The 14,117-nt window shown below is 38.5% G+C and overlaps 1 protein-coding gene across 6 annotated transcripts in view; it reads left to right on the forward strand.

Moving 5' to 3' along the window:
- The window catches only part of BCAS1 (brain enriched myelin associated protein 1), a 49,480-nt gene extending 35,610 nt beyond the window's left edge, over positions 1–13,870 (forward strand). For 3 of the 6 annotated variants that reach the window (XM_066978281.1, XM_066978279.1, XM_066978282.1), the window contains 4 exons: positions 596–760; positions 3,618–3,683; positions 7,304–7,573; positions 12,922–13,870. In XM_066978281.1, the coding sequence (XP_066834382.1) occupies positions 596–760; positions 3,618–3,683; positions 7,304–7,573; positions 12,922–12,996 (576 nt within the window). In that variant the 3' untranslated portion in view covers positions 12,997–13,870. The remainder of the gene's footprint in view (positions 1–595; positions 761–3,617; positions 3,684–7,303; positions 7,574–12,921) is intronic. The other 3 variants (XM_066978283.1, XM_066978280.1, XM_066978284.1) reach the window with 3 other exon arrangements.
- Positions 13,871–14,117: the final 247 nt, after the last annotated feature.

Below are 14,117 nucleotides of genomic sequence, written 5' to 3' on the forward strand. Positions count from 1 at the left end.
TTTGTCTTTGCAACTGGGAAAGGAAGCTAGCAAGGCAAATGTGGCTGGCCTGAGAACACTGTGACTGTGATCCTGAGTTTCAATATTTCACTGTCAAAGAAGGGTGCTAAACAATTTTAACTATTAGTGTCTATGCTGTTGTGTGTGTTTCTTCTTGAATTACTTAATCTTATTACTGCTTCTGGGTGTGAACACCTGGGCATGAGCTTTCTCTCATTTTTTAAAGGTTTTACTTAAGTGTCACCTACCCACGGCGCATACTGCTATAAATAATTGCAGTTAAAATTTCATTAAAAATTGTGTTTAGGAACTGTTACCTCACTATTCAAGAAAAGCTGTTTCTTCAATGTAATGAGTGCTTAAAATCCCACTGGCTTATACACTTTTTTGAACTGGAATGAATAGACTTCCTAAAGAACCTGTACAAATGTAGTGAAGCTAAGAGAATGCTTTCACTCAATATTTGTTCCTCTTGTCCACCTTACTGTACTGCTGAAACACTTTGATTGTAATCTCTTAATGAGTGAATTTGATTTTTATTTTTTTTTGTCTATTTTTTTCTGCATTTTTAATGTTTGCTCAAACTAACCCCCAGAACACATCGGAAGAAGCAGAGATCATAAGCAACGAAAAAGCAGATGCATCTTCAGAAGCTGTGGCTCCTGACAAAGACGAGAAAAGCCCAGAAGCAGCAGAAGTGAAACCTAGAAAAGAAGAAAGCAAAACCCCCAAAGCAAACCTGAGGAAGTTTTTCAAACTGGTAAGCGGGACGCTGTGAATTGCAGCTTGAACTGCGAGTCTGGGGGTGGTGGTAAGGTTTGAAGTTATTTCCAGAGCTAAGAGGTGCAGAGCGCAGGCATGCCTGCTTGCTGCACCAGGGATGCTGCTTCCCCCAGAGCATCCAGAGCATTCGACATCCTGCAGCTCCCTCTGGCGGCTTGGCCGAGGGCTGCCCGGGGCTGCCGCAGCTCGCCCGGCTCCGAGCTGGCCCCAGCTCCCCTGCCCAGGTGGGGCAGGGCCCTTTAGGGGCGACCCAGCAGCCTGAAGTGCCTCCGTGCCTTCAGCTGCACGGATTGCTTCTGCTGGATGGGAGGCTCGGGGTGCTGCTCCTGGAGGCAGGTGAAATGGCTCTGCACCGCTGTGAGCGCTGGGCTTGCTGCGGGGAGTCGTGCTTCTACCACTGGAACCCGTTATTGCAGCTTGTGCTCAGTTAGCTAGGCTGGCACGTACTAAGATGCAGTTGCTGCTTCAGTGATGTTATAAATTAGATGAAAGAAAGGCACAAAGTAGAGTCTAATCCTCTGCCCCAGAGGAAAACTGGAAAGCAGAAGGAAGGCACTGAGGTGATAACGTGGCTGGTGTTGTCCTGGAGTTGTAGGTATGAAGAGCTACCCCAATGAATCCGTGCGCAAAGCACAGCCAGACAGTGTTCCTCAAAAGAGGAACACTGCTAAACAACTAGCTTCTGTAATGCTTGTGGGCTAATGATGAATGCTGAAAGTGAATGAAATGGATGAAATGATAACCTCATATTATGATCCACTCAACCTCTTTCACTTGGAAATCTGGACAAACCTGAACCCAATGCCTACACGTATCTTGTGTTCCATCTCTCACCAGGGGTACTGGGGCAGGAGGCTCCTCCAGGAGGGGTGGGAAATACCTCAAAGTGCTATCAGTCTGCACAAACCGTACCATCCTTATGATGCAGGTCACTGACTCATCTGGTGTATCATCTTTGAGCTCTCTTCTTGCCTTGCTGTAGATGAAGCAAGCCATGAAACCTTGCAAGATAAGATCTTAACAAGTACAAGTTATGGCCTCTGAAACAAATGGTGCTGGGTATGGGAAGAAAGGTGGCAGGACTTCTGCAGTAAAACCCAGTGCTGCTGCTGTAGATGTACTTTATTGTTCAGTCTCCTTTTTGGCAAGTTATAGTTATACCAGTTACCTATCTGGCTGGTCAAACTTGATTTTATTATTATTATTATTTTCTCTTACATTATTATGATTGTCTACTGGATTTCTCTTCTGCATGAAGATGGTGATCCCAAGGTTTCTTTATAAATTTCTGCAAAGACAGAAGACATTTGTGTCTTGCTGCTTTTGATATCGGGCAAGAAAATTTTAAAAAGTTAAAAAGAGGTGGTTGTTTTAGCATAAATTTTCTTAATGTTAGTAAATTTTTCTGAAGGCATTCAGACTAGACTTGCTGAAATAGAAATGCAAGCTAGATGTTATCACAACACATCTTCATGCACTCTGGACTGAGTTTCTATCCTGCAGTGTTAAGACAGACCACACTGTGCTTCCTCTCCTCCATTTCTACAACCTCTTACACAGATAAAAAGAGTCACGAGCATAAACATGCAAGAGACCGAGCAGAGGCATGTTCCAGAAATAATATCTTCCCCACAATTTGTGACAAGTAATTAATTGTCATAGTGATTCAGTTTTCTACCATGCTGCTGCTACATATTGATTTTTCTGTGGCTTTATGAGAAAATCAGAGACTGAAAAAACTCCTTGCAATAACACCATACTTAGGATCAAGCAGATAATGTTGTGCTTCAAATAACAAATCTACAAGCAGCAGAAAACCACAAATCCTCCTGATCTATCTTTAGAACAAAAGTCACATCCTTTCATTGTTTTCATTGAACTTACGCAATGAAAAATGACATTTAAATTTGGGCACTTTGAAATTCTGGTGTTTATTTTATTCTTTACTGCTAAGCTCTTTGGCTTATATGGTACTCAAGAGACTACTATGTTGAAGCCTATAACACTTTTTAATTAAACACGTACAGGCCATTCCTTTTCTTTCATATTACTAATTGTAACTAAACCTTAATCTAGTTGTCACAAACCTTGTAATATTCACTCATTGAGCTAGTTTGTCAAACAGGTTTTTCTCATTTTTAAGTCTAGATAGAAAGAAGGGATCATACCTTGACAATGTATTTCAGAGTCAAGGTTTGCTCTGCCTGTGCTATAGCCTCAGGGTCTGCTTTGATTCTCCTGGCTGGGAAGAGCGGGCACCAAGAAGGGCTGCGACATAGACACATGTAGAGAGAATCCAAAAACTGAAAAGCAAAAATTGGAGAGAATGGATGCTGATAAAATGTAAAAATATATATATATATATATATATGTAGCGTTAAGTGTGTTTTAATTATTCATGGAATATACACTTAGTGTGATGGTAAACTAGAAAGGTAGTTATGCTAGACCTTATAAGGCAGGTTTGTCTCTGAAAAGCAAGCAAAAGCTCTTTCCTACAACATTACAGTGTCAGGGTTGATAGCACTGTCTTGTTTACTGCCTATGATCTCTGGTCCACTGAGACTTCATTGAAATTTCTAACTCCTTAATGGGAAAATTACCATGCAAAAGGCAGTCATGTCATATACCAAAAAACAAAAACAAAACAACAAAAAATACTTTGAATTGTAGGTATTTCAAAAATGTTGGTAGAGGTCCTGAAATGTCTGTTTTTGGTTTAGTACTGTAAAAAGTATCCTTAATCAAACCTTGCATTGTTTGTGTGTTTTCATATTAATTAATGTTTCAGACAAGAACCTAGATAGAATTCCTATAATCCTTTGTTATTTTAGTCAGGCAAGGGTGATGGAGGGACAACCCGTTCAGAAGAGGTAAATGGCCCAAGCCCCAGTCACCAAGTAAGTGCCTAGATTTTTTTCATCTTCTGGTGATGGATTGCTATCACCTCATTCCATGCAGCTTTAGCTTTTGAAATGTAAAAAAAATCACTGAAAAAAAGTATTGTATTCCCACTTTCATATATTTCCTCATTTCTTTACTTCTCTCTATTTTATATGTTTATACCATTAAACAAGATTTTAAAGAATCACTGTCAGATTAAAAATCACGCTTTTTGTCTTTTGTTAAAATAATTAATGTTTTTTTTTTTACTTTTCTCTTTTTCTTGTTGTTTATTTTCTGCTGGTATAGGCAGTGAAACTAAATAGAATGATTTTTACTTTAATGTACATGTGTCTGCAGAGGAAAGGATCATTTAGGTGGAAACTCATGTAGAAGAAAAGTGAAAGTGAGAATGAAAACTCTTCACTGCCATTTAACAAAAGCCATGAAAATATTTTCTTTTTGCTTTATTCTATGTTCATAAAATTTGAATCAAAAATTCAATATGAGCTTTGCATTTAATTACTTATGGCTTTAAAAATGCCCTAGAAAAAATCAAATTTTTATTAGAAATGGAAATATTATTACTTTTTCTGAAAGTCAAATCCTCAGGTTGAGATATCCAGTGACAAGAGATAAGACTCAGGGTCTGTGAAGGTTGTACTGAAAAGTAACACTTCGGAATTTTATTTTTATATTTCTTAATTATTAGCAAAAATGATTTTCTCCCTTTTATTTTTATTTTTTTCATGTTGTTCTGGGATACCGAGGTTAAATTTTATGAATTCTTTCTTTAAAACATCGCAGAATACAGGAAGTCTGGTCTTGTGACATTTATTCTTTATTTCATACAACAGTTTTCTGAAATGATCTGGTTAGGTGGCTAAAAGTTACCATCCCAGATCTATTATTTTTAGTATTTTATTATTTTAATTAGCAGTCAGTTTACTTCCTTTTTTTAACCAACTTATTAGTCCTGCTGCTTATTTGTACTGGTATAATTTAGCACAGCTTTGTGCTCAAGGAAGGCTTCATTTGCTGTAGACTTCCTTTTTTAGATTTTCTGTGTAACAATCCCCTTAAAGTCTGCCATACCGTTTCTAGAATTCTGTGATTCTTCACTTTTCATCACTGCCACTCTGCAGAAATGCATTACAGCAGTTATCCAAAGTCTGTCAAAATTTATGGAGTTGGTCTTTTGCATTTAAAAAGCAGCCTTGGATTAAGGCTTCCTATAACATGATGGGAAAAACACTATCCTGTTGATTTTTTTTTTCTTTCATTGGCACTGTTAAAGCTGAGAGAGTAAAAGCAATCTGTCAGGTGCAGATCAGCCTTTAGTATAAGAAACATTAGCATGTTTCATTATTCATAGGTTTCACTTTGTATTTCCTGAGCTGCTCCCATCAATATAAAACATGCCAATTTCCTGCCTTTCAAGGTTAATATGAAACACCTCAAAGAGATTATCTGATTGATTTTTTTTTTATTATTATTATTTTGCCTGGAAAATGTATTACAAATATTTCTTTAAGTGTTTTGTTTGACTAACATCAAAGGCCCAAACCTGCTCCCAGAAATAGTCCTGTTGTATCCAGTTTGCATTCGGCTGCAATACTGCAACTATCAGACACCTACACAATCAAATATGTGTGGTGAGCAAGACTTGACTCTAATTTAACACCCACAGAATAAACCCACAGATTTCACAGTGTGTTAATAAGGGCTAGAAGTTATGGCACCTTTGAACTCTGACATATCCAGTCTCATCGCTGTATTTTGGGTGCTGTGGTTATTTTTGAATCGAATGTGCACATTTGCAATTGCACCAAAGGGAAACGTTTCAAAAGCAAGCTAAGGCAAATAAGAGTAAGAAGGATCTGAGTGCTTCCTGTTTTATAGTTAAAATGAATCAAAATGAAAGACACAATTAAATTGGGGCTTATGAAGCTCTGTTTGTCCCTGTGCTGGGAGAGCTCCTACATCGCTTGGGTACTTGGAGGTGTGTCCAAGCAGGATGCTTTCCTCAAGCGAGGTGGACAAGGTGCAGGCAGTGTGCGATGTCTGTGCCGCTCCCTGGACTGTTCTCCTGAGCTCTGGGCTTCCTGAATTTGTATTGATAAACTATTGGCACTCAGATGGTGTCTGCCCATGGTGTACAGGGCTGCATCTACACGTTTCATGTGCTGTCTTCATGAGTTGCCTGCAGAACTAGTGTAAAGACTAGCTTCGTGATTGTCCTTTAAACAGGCAAATCCAGATGTAAGCAAACACACCCACGTCTGCTCTCTGCAAAAGGAAATAGTTAAATACAAGCCCATATTTTGTTGAGGACTTAAGATAGCTGGTCAAGACTGAATGTATTAAATGTTTGCAATACAAACAAGTTTGCAACTTCTATAACTTTCATGTGTTTGGCGGTTTTCTTTTTAAGATTAGGTGGGGAAGAAAGATGAATCAAGTGGAAAAAAAAAGCTAGTAGCAGTATTGCTAACCATTCTCATTCTTGTTTCCCAGAAAATTAGTGTGTCTTGAGGGTTGTGTTGTTGTTGTTTCTGTTTGTTTTTAAATAGATCACAGAGGTGTATTTGCATTCTATTTGTCTAGAGTTTCTGCTTTCGGGTTTTTGTCTGAAATTGTGTCTGAATACGTATTTGTTTTGAATGAAACCTAACCTTCACATAAGTGTATAAGTCCAGGCTTTTAGAAGAACACTAAACATTTCAAGAGTAACAGCAAAATCCACAAAGTTGGAAAAATTACATATCGTTAAGCTCTTAGCTGTGCCATAAGTGCAGATGTAAGATTTCCAGCTTTTGAACATGGTAAATTTGTATGCTCACTTATCACAGTGTTTTAAATATTATTTTAGAAAATAAATAAAGTAATGTGATTTTTGGCATAAGGAAAAAACATATCTAGTCGTTTGCTTCTATGGAAATAGTGACAGTTTCATTGACTTATCAGTTGTTTGCCAGGTCTATGTTTTTTCCTTTGAACTTCAAACATATCCCATACTTCTCTAAGTTTCAGAATCTCTGCCTTTACTATAAATAGGTACACTGTCATTGTGTTTGTCTTTGGAATATTTACTCTCTCTTCTTTTGCACTTATACATGGGATTTTCTATGTGCTATTCCATAGCTAAGCCCTATGTTTTTAATTTGTGGTGAAGCGTTGCCATTTTGTAGAGACATTTATAATCTTTTGCTTAATATGTCTTTTACTTCCTTCCTCCCCCAGACCTTTGCCTAGCACTTTTTGGGTGTTTGCACAGCCTGGAATGCAAAAGCTGGGGGAGTAACAGTGGGAGTGCATGCCTGTGACTCTGTGCATCTCTGCATGCATGTTCCCTGGCTCCTAAAGCAGCTTGAGCATAAATGTGTGTAAATAAGTCTGTGCAGCAATGGCTGGATCTTGCAGTCCTTGCTCATGTAAGTAACTCTGTCAGCTCCCTGGGAGTACTTCCCTGAGTCAAGGCTGCAGGAGTCAGTCCTGAAATCTGGAGACGAAAACCTGTTGGACAGCAGGATTTCTCCCTGCCAGGTGGCCTTTCATTTCTAAATATATTTATGGATCGCCTTCCAAAATGTTTACATTTCCCTCTAAAAATAACCATTGTTTGAAACTGCTTTAGACATCAAACTCCACAGAGAGGCCAGTTGCCACAGCTGAAAGTGAACCTGTGGGCCAAAAGAGCAAAGAGAGTTCAAAAGACAAGAAGTCGACAGTGGAGCTGAGCAAGCAGAAAGGCAGCAAACAGGAAGCCAGAGAGCAGCCAGACTCCAGGGAGCAGCAAACAGCCGAGACCGACTCCATCCAGAACGGAGGAGACGCATCAAAGGAACCCTCCTCCTACAAGAGGACAGAGAAGAGGCAGTCACTTGGAGGGTTTTTTAAGGGCCTTGTACGTTAACTTAATCCTATCTGTTAAGTTATTTCTCAGCTGATTTAAGCACCCGACCTGCAAGCTGCTAACCCTGCGAGTTTTGTGCTTCGGTGCACGGTGCTCTAGTGTCAGGACTGGAATTTCATAAGCAGCTTGCAGGTCTAAGGGTAAACAGAAAATTTTGGCAAAGGTGAGAAAACTTGGACCTCAGGGCACTGATTCACAGGCAGGTACAATTTACTATGGGACAGCCATAATTGCTCCCACACCCTTTTTATAGGTTCATACTTTGGCTATGGGGATGATTCAGCTGCTCTGGTAGCAGGTGCTGAACCACTTACAAATTATGGTGCCTATATAAAGGAAAAGTGAGGGTGATGTCAGTTTGCTGGAGTAACCTGCCTCCCGTGATGGTGGCTCAAATGCTGCTCCAGAGCACCTGGGACATGCCTGCAAGGAGCAGTAGACCAAATTCCAGGATAAAATCCAGATAGAGTTCTTGATGGATGGGAGCCAGCACAGATGTCACAAGATAAGCTCCTAGCATTAGTAATTAATTATGGACTAGTTAAAGAAACAAAAACACATGGTACTTTTTTTTGTGTTATTTTGTCAAATTGTACCCTAAACTTGATGTGCCCCCACACACACACACTTCACTGCAACCTGAAGTGGAGATATGAAAGAATTCAGGACACTAAAAATCTGAGTTTCTGTAAGACTTTTTATTACTGATGCAACAAGTGCTTCCTCAGAGCACTAAATAGATCAATTTTTCTAGGACTACCTCTGGAGCCTCTCTGCAAGAGGACAGATTTCCGTTACTTTTTATAAATCAATTGGAAAGAAACATTTTGCTTCTCTTTCCTCCCATTGCCACAACAGCAATGAACACAGAGTTAAGGTCTCATTTTTTTTTTTAGCATCTTTTGGGAACCATGTCTGTAACCTGAGCTTCATCACAAAATTCAAGTGGTGGAAAAAAAACCTCAACTGATTTGACTACGTTACCTTCAATGATTCCTAGTGAATCTATTTCCTCTTGCAAGATATATAGTGGTTGGTTTTTTTTCCTCCTTCCCTACTCTGTTTCTAAGGCTGTCACGAAATGAAAAAGACAGCCAGTCATCCCTCCTGGGTCTGAAAGAAGAAATGTCAAGCAATACAGAGTGAAAGGGTAACACACATTTGAAAATTAGCCCTATTAGGACATGGGGTTATAAAATCAGGCTGCCATGCAGACCAATATGACTCATTCTGAGGCAGATGTTTTTCCACATCATAAGAAGTATTTAATTTACACGCATTTCACAGAATTACTATATATCCTACAGAGGGTTATTTGCATTACCAAAATAATTATGCATTATCAGGGGAATTAAGAACAAAAGAAAAATAACTTTTTGAAACATTGATTAGCAACAGTTCAGCCATTTCTGCTTTCTGCATTTCACCCTGCTGTGCTGGGGTAAAATCCTGGTCCATCATGAACCCCTGGAATGTTTCTGTGCGTTTCAGTGGAGCAAGAAAGTCTTGGAGCTCATCTGTAATAACCACCAGCTTCCATTGGCTTCTTTCGTCTTGGGTCCCAGTGAAGTCAAAAAGAGTTTTTTTTTTTTATTATTATTATTTTTGCTTAGCACAGCATGAGAAAGAGAGGACAGTTTTATACGTATCTGTGTATTATACTATTTAATTGAAGTTACCAAACCCGTGCACGTTCACATGCATGAACACTTTCCTTTCCTCACCTCCTTCTGTCTCCAAATTTCTGTATGAAATTTCCATGGCGCACAACGTAAGTGCATGTGTGTAACACCTGATCCACGCTCTCAAGCATGGTGTGTAGGTGTAGTATTCAGACGTGGAGACCTGCAACATCCCCCATCCCAGCAGTAAAATCAGGAGTCCTGGCTTAAACCATGTACATGATGGTAACATTTTTTTTTTTTCCTGTTATAGGTTATCTAGAAACGGGCCAAAGGTTAACTACCTCTATGATTTCTGGAGACAATTGAGATTTTTTTTTTCTTTTCCTAGTCTGGTAATTTATTGTAATTAAGCACTGACAGCTCTCCTTTATCATGATTCTCATTGAATGTATGAGGAAGGGTTTTTCTGTCGACAACTGCACTTTGTATAATGTCATTCATATGAACTGTGCCCAAAATTTTCTTGTAGAGTTTAAAAGTAGATACTAATTTAGAATTATTCCAAAAAGGATCCAGAGATAGTAGGAACTATGAACTAGTGAGGAAAAATGCTTTTAAGTGCAAGTTCGTGAAAGAGTCAGAGATGCAGGAAAGGTATCTGTGATTCAGAGGGGGGGGGGGAAGCTTTTTGATCAAGAGAGAAGGTTATGCAGGGGTTAAAAGACCGTTCTGGGAAAAAAATGCAGAATAAAGGTAGAGGAAGTAAAGGTATTCTGTGAGATATTTTTGTTGCTCAAGTAGTATACCGGACAGTTCGGCTGTATAGCCCCTTGTCTTCTGTTGCAATTGTAGATGGAGGGAGGGGAAAAAAAAAGAGGTATGTTTATGGAAAATATATCCCGGGAAATGACTACCTCTTTTTCAGTATCTCAAAGATTACCCGCACCTAAGAAACCTAGTTCTGTAATGCTTTGAAAAAAATAATCTACACATCTCCTAAGTAATCAAACTAAGACCCAGGAAGGTGTAATCATTAATCTAAAAGTGTTAGATCAGACACAAACCAATGCCAGAAATTTCCTTTCAAGATAACAGCTCAGGTATCTGGTAACAACTCAGGAAAAAAAAACATATATATATTAAGCTTTATACTGATGAAATAGAAGCAGAAGATGTTTAACGAGATCTTACGAGGTCTTACTTGCTCACATAACCCATGCCCACTGAGCTCCTGCTAAATTCTGAAGAGCTGTTTCAATAGCAGCTATTTTAACAACACTTTCTCCTCAATCTGTTGATTCGTCTGGGAAAGGGCACAGAGTAAGAGGATGTCATAGTGCAGGAATGCAGCTGATGAGAACGTTTCAGTTCAAGCATCTGCTCCCAGTTGGGCTAAAAAATACGGAAACTTTTGATACAAACGGAGCCACTTATGCAAGCAAACAGTATTATGGCCTGGTTGTGTGGTTTTGGCACGGATGGTAAGGTCCAGTGGCTGTTCCTGTGTGAAAAGAGATGAATTTCTAAGCTATATAAAATGCAAAGGTATTTAGTAAAATTAGAAAGATTAGATTAGAAATTTAATGGGGGGGGACGACAGAAGATTAATGGTATTGTTTTCTGAGCTGGAATAACTCATACTGAAGTTGTCAGAAGCTGGAAGTGCTTAGCATGTGGAAACTATTCTGACCTATTCTGATCTGTGTATCTGGTACACTGACATAAATTTCTGAGCACAAGCTGAGGGGAAAAAAAAAGAAAAAGGATACTCCAATACCAGGACATTCCTGCATGTGTACTTTAAAGTGTTCTGCCCAAAATATGTTCCAGCCTAACTGTCACAAATGCAAGCAACTTTCACTGCACTGAAAGAGATTATGCAGAGTAATCGAGAGCAAGATGTAAGCCAGTGGTACCCGTGCTTCTGAATCTGAGGGCAGAGCTGGAATTTGTCCGTTAAAAGGGCAGGAACAAAGTTCTTTATTTCACATCAGGCTTGGAAATTCCAGTTTAACAAGAATCATCAGCTGGTCTCTCTTAAAGCTTCCTGCTTTAATCAGCAACCACCGTGAAAATGGGTGCAGCAGGGAGATTGTAGTATAGGCAAATAACAACGAGACACTTCTGCATATGTACTAAATGAGTCAAAATGGGGATTATGTGAAATGAGCTTCCCCTTCCCCTAGTCTCCACCCAGTCTGCATCATTTATAGGAAGGCTGGCAAATAGTATCATCTTATTTCCTAGGTCAACCTAGAAATGGCTTAATGTCTTCACTTATAGCTGTGGTTGAGAGACTCCAATCTAATCTTGTAATGGAGGAAATCTAAGTGTTGAGCAAGTTTTTAGGGTTGCTGGACAAATTTGGAATGACTAGCTCATTTGGCTTTTTTTTTTTTGATAGACATTAGAACTGTTGTTTTGTTTTGTTTGTTTTTTAATGCCTTATTTACTGCCACATGTAAGCATCAAAAAAAAAAAAATTGTTCCAGAGTGTCTTCAAAACTCAACATTAGTGTAAGTAGAAGAAAACCCACTGCAGTCAATGGAGTGTTGTTTTTTTTTTTGGCCCACCCCAGCACAGTATTACTATGAGGTTAAGGCAGGGGCTGTTTTCAGTCCATTGTGATTGTTGTCTGCTCTTTTTAAACTTAGATTTTCAAAGGTGAAAAGTTGAAAGCATGTCACTGAGGTGAAGTCTAATCGATATACAAAAACACTGATCTTACCTCCCTGAAAGGGATGAGGAAGTTGAGATCTTTCCCCTTCCCAATCTGACAAAAAATAGTCCCGTGGTGACCTGAAGTTGTGAGTCAGGTTCCCAGTGTGAAGTGTACTGTGTGAAAGGACAATTCATATATGATTCTGCAAAGTTCATGTTGTAGGAAAAGCACATAGCCACTTTTAGCATTGTCACTGTATTTTTCTGTTCAGTATGTAATGATTTAGGCATCTGGCTGCAAACAGGATTGGCATCCATACACGCTGTTAACAGTGACCTCTTAGTGTTTGTGGATCCATTCTGCTGCAACGTTCAACGCCAGTAAAATTGGGCCAAGGCATTGTAAACTAAAACCAAGTTTCTATTAGTTACTGGTCCAAAATTTTGTTAGTAGAGCTAGATCTATGCATTTCCTTCATCTAAACCAGATTAGTGTCTTGAACTTTTTCCAAAACCAGAATTATATTTGTAGTGTAGAAAAGCTTTATCACTCTAACATTGTCAAATACCTGTCATGCATAAAAGTATTTAATGTTCCTGTAACTTAGAGCAGACCAAGGCTGGCTATAATACACTATTAATCATGCTTGATGGACTCTTAGTGTGGTTTCAGTGAAGCATTTAGACCAGAGATATTTTGGTGAGAATTATGCCAAAACTACAATACTGCAAGCAGGAACATGTCTCTGTTATGTTAGCTAGTCTACTTTCTTAAGCACAATCACTTTTCATGACGATTGGGGAAATTATATAAAAATTGTATTGAATGAACCAATGCATTTAGGCAAAATTGCAGGCTGTAGCATTCTGTGATTGTTGTGATATAGATGGTGTTCATGTACTTACATACTAAGTAAAGAGCAAATTAAGAAGACCAGGGAACTGAAATGAGTGGAAAACATCTACTAGCAAAGCTCTAACACATAATTCCCCACTTAACTGTTTAGAAATATTCAAATTTTATTTATAAATTTCTATATCTTATTCCACAGGGTTCCAAAAGGATGTCTGATGCCGAAGTGCAAACAGATCCAGTGTCTATCCTACCTGCTGGGAAATCCAAGTAATGAATACAATTGGCTGCTGAAGGATCAGCAGCTCTCTCTACACTCACTTGCGATCGAGATGACTCATTATTTTCCTTTACATGGCTGTCATCAGATGCCTGAGGCTAAAATAAACATTGGTGTATAATTTAAGGTATATCATTTACAGGGTTTGTTCATTAGATGTTAGAAAGCAACTGTAAAGATCATCAAGAAGCAATGTGTAGTATTATATTTAAAGAAAGGTCATGTGGATGATTTTCAGTCTATAGAGGGTAGTAAGGTAAGAAAGGGGCAGTGAATTAAATAAATAGCAGAAAAAATGTATGTGACAAAGGAATGCAGTTTGTGCAGCAAGGCATGAGCAACAAATCCTCAGTTTTAGAGAGTTTCAAAGCAGCCAGGAAAAAAATCTTTTTTTGATAAATGTTATACTTAAATGTAAAAACAAGTCACCTTCTGTGGTATTAAATAGTGCTAAAATTAGCAAAAAGTCTGCGGTATGATAGAATCAGTGGTTATAAAGTTATGCTTCGTATTGGTTATTAATGTAAGTTAAAATGCTAAAATGCAAAAGCTTTACATGATTGAGACAACTTCTCTCCTGTCTTGATGAGGTGGGATAACAAATTAAAAATTATTTAAGGTTCTAATAGGAACACAAGGGGGCACCCGCGTCCCCACCATAGTCCTAACTCCAAGGTTGTACCTACAATCCTGTCATTAATGTTTTTCAGATGATAAGGAAAAAAAAGTTAGTTGGTTCATCAGATATTTGTTTATATCTATACTTGTAATTAATCCTAATAAAATCAAAATCAAGGCTGTCCAGGCACCTCCCTGCTTCACAAGGCTCCTGTAATAACTGTAGTTAATAAATTTTACAGAAAAATAAGATTTCTGTGGTTTATTCAGCCCTTTACTCAGACAAAGAACTGTACGCCTGACATTTTAAGTCACACTAGCATCTGAAATATATATATTGTATATTTTGATCTCGTTATGATTAAATAAACATACTAATCCTTTCACAAAATCATTTGCTGCTTTAATCTTAAAACGAAGTTTATTATTTGCATCCCTGTTTTCTGATGATTGATGTGGCATTAAGGTATAAATCAACATATGAAAGCCCTGCCTGT

This window comes from Anser cygnoides, chromosome 16 (assembly GCF_040182565.1).
Source record: "Anser cygnoides isolate HZ-2024a breed goose chromosome 16, Taihu_goose_T2T_genome, whole genome shotgun sequence".
In the NCBI taxonomy this organism is placed as follows: Eukaryota; Metazoa; Chordata; class Aves; order Anseriformes; family Anatidae; genus Anser; species Anser cygnoides.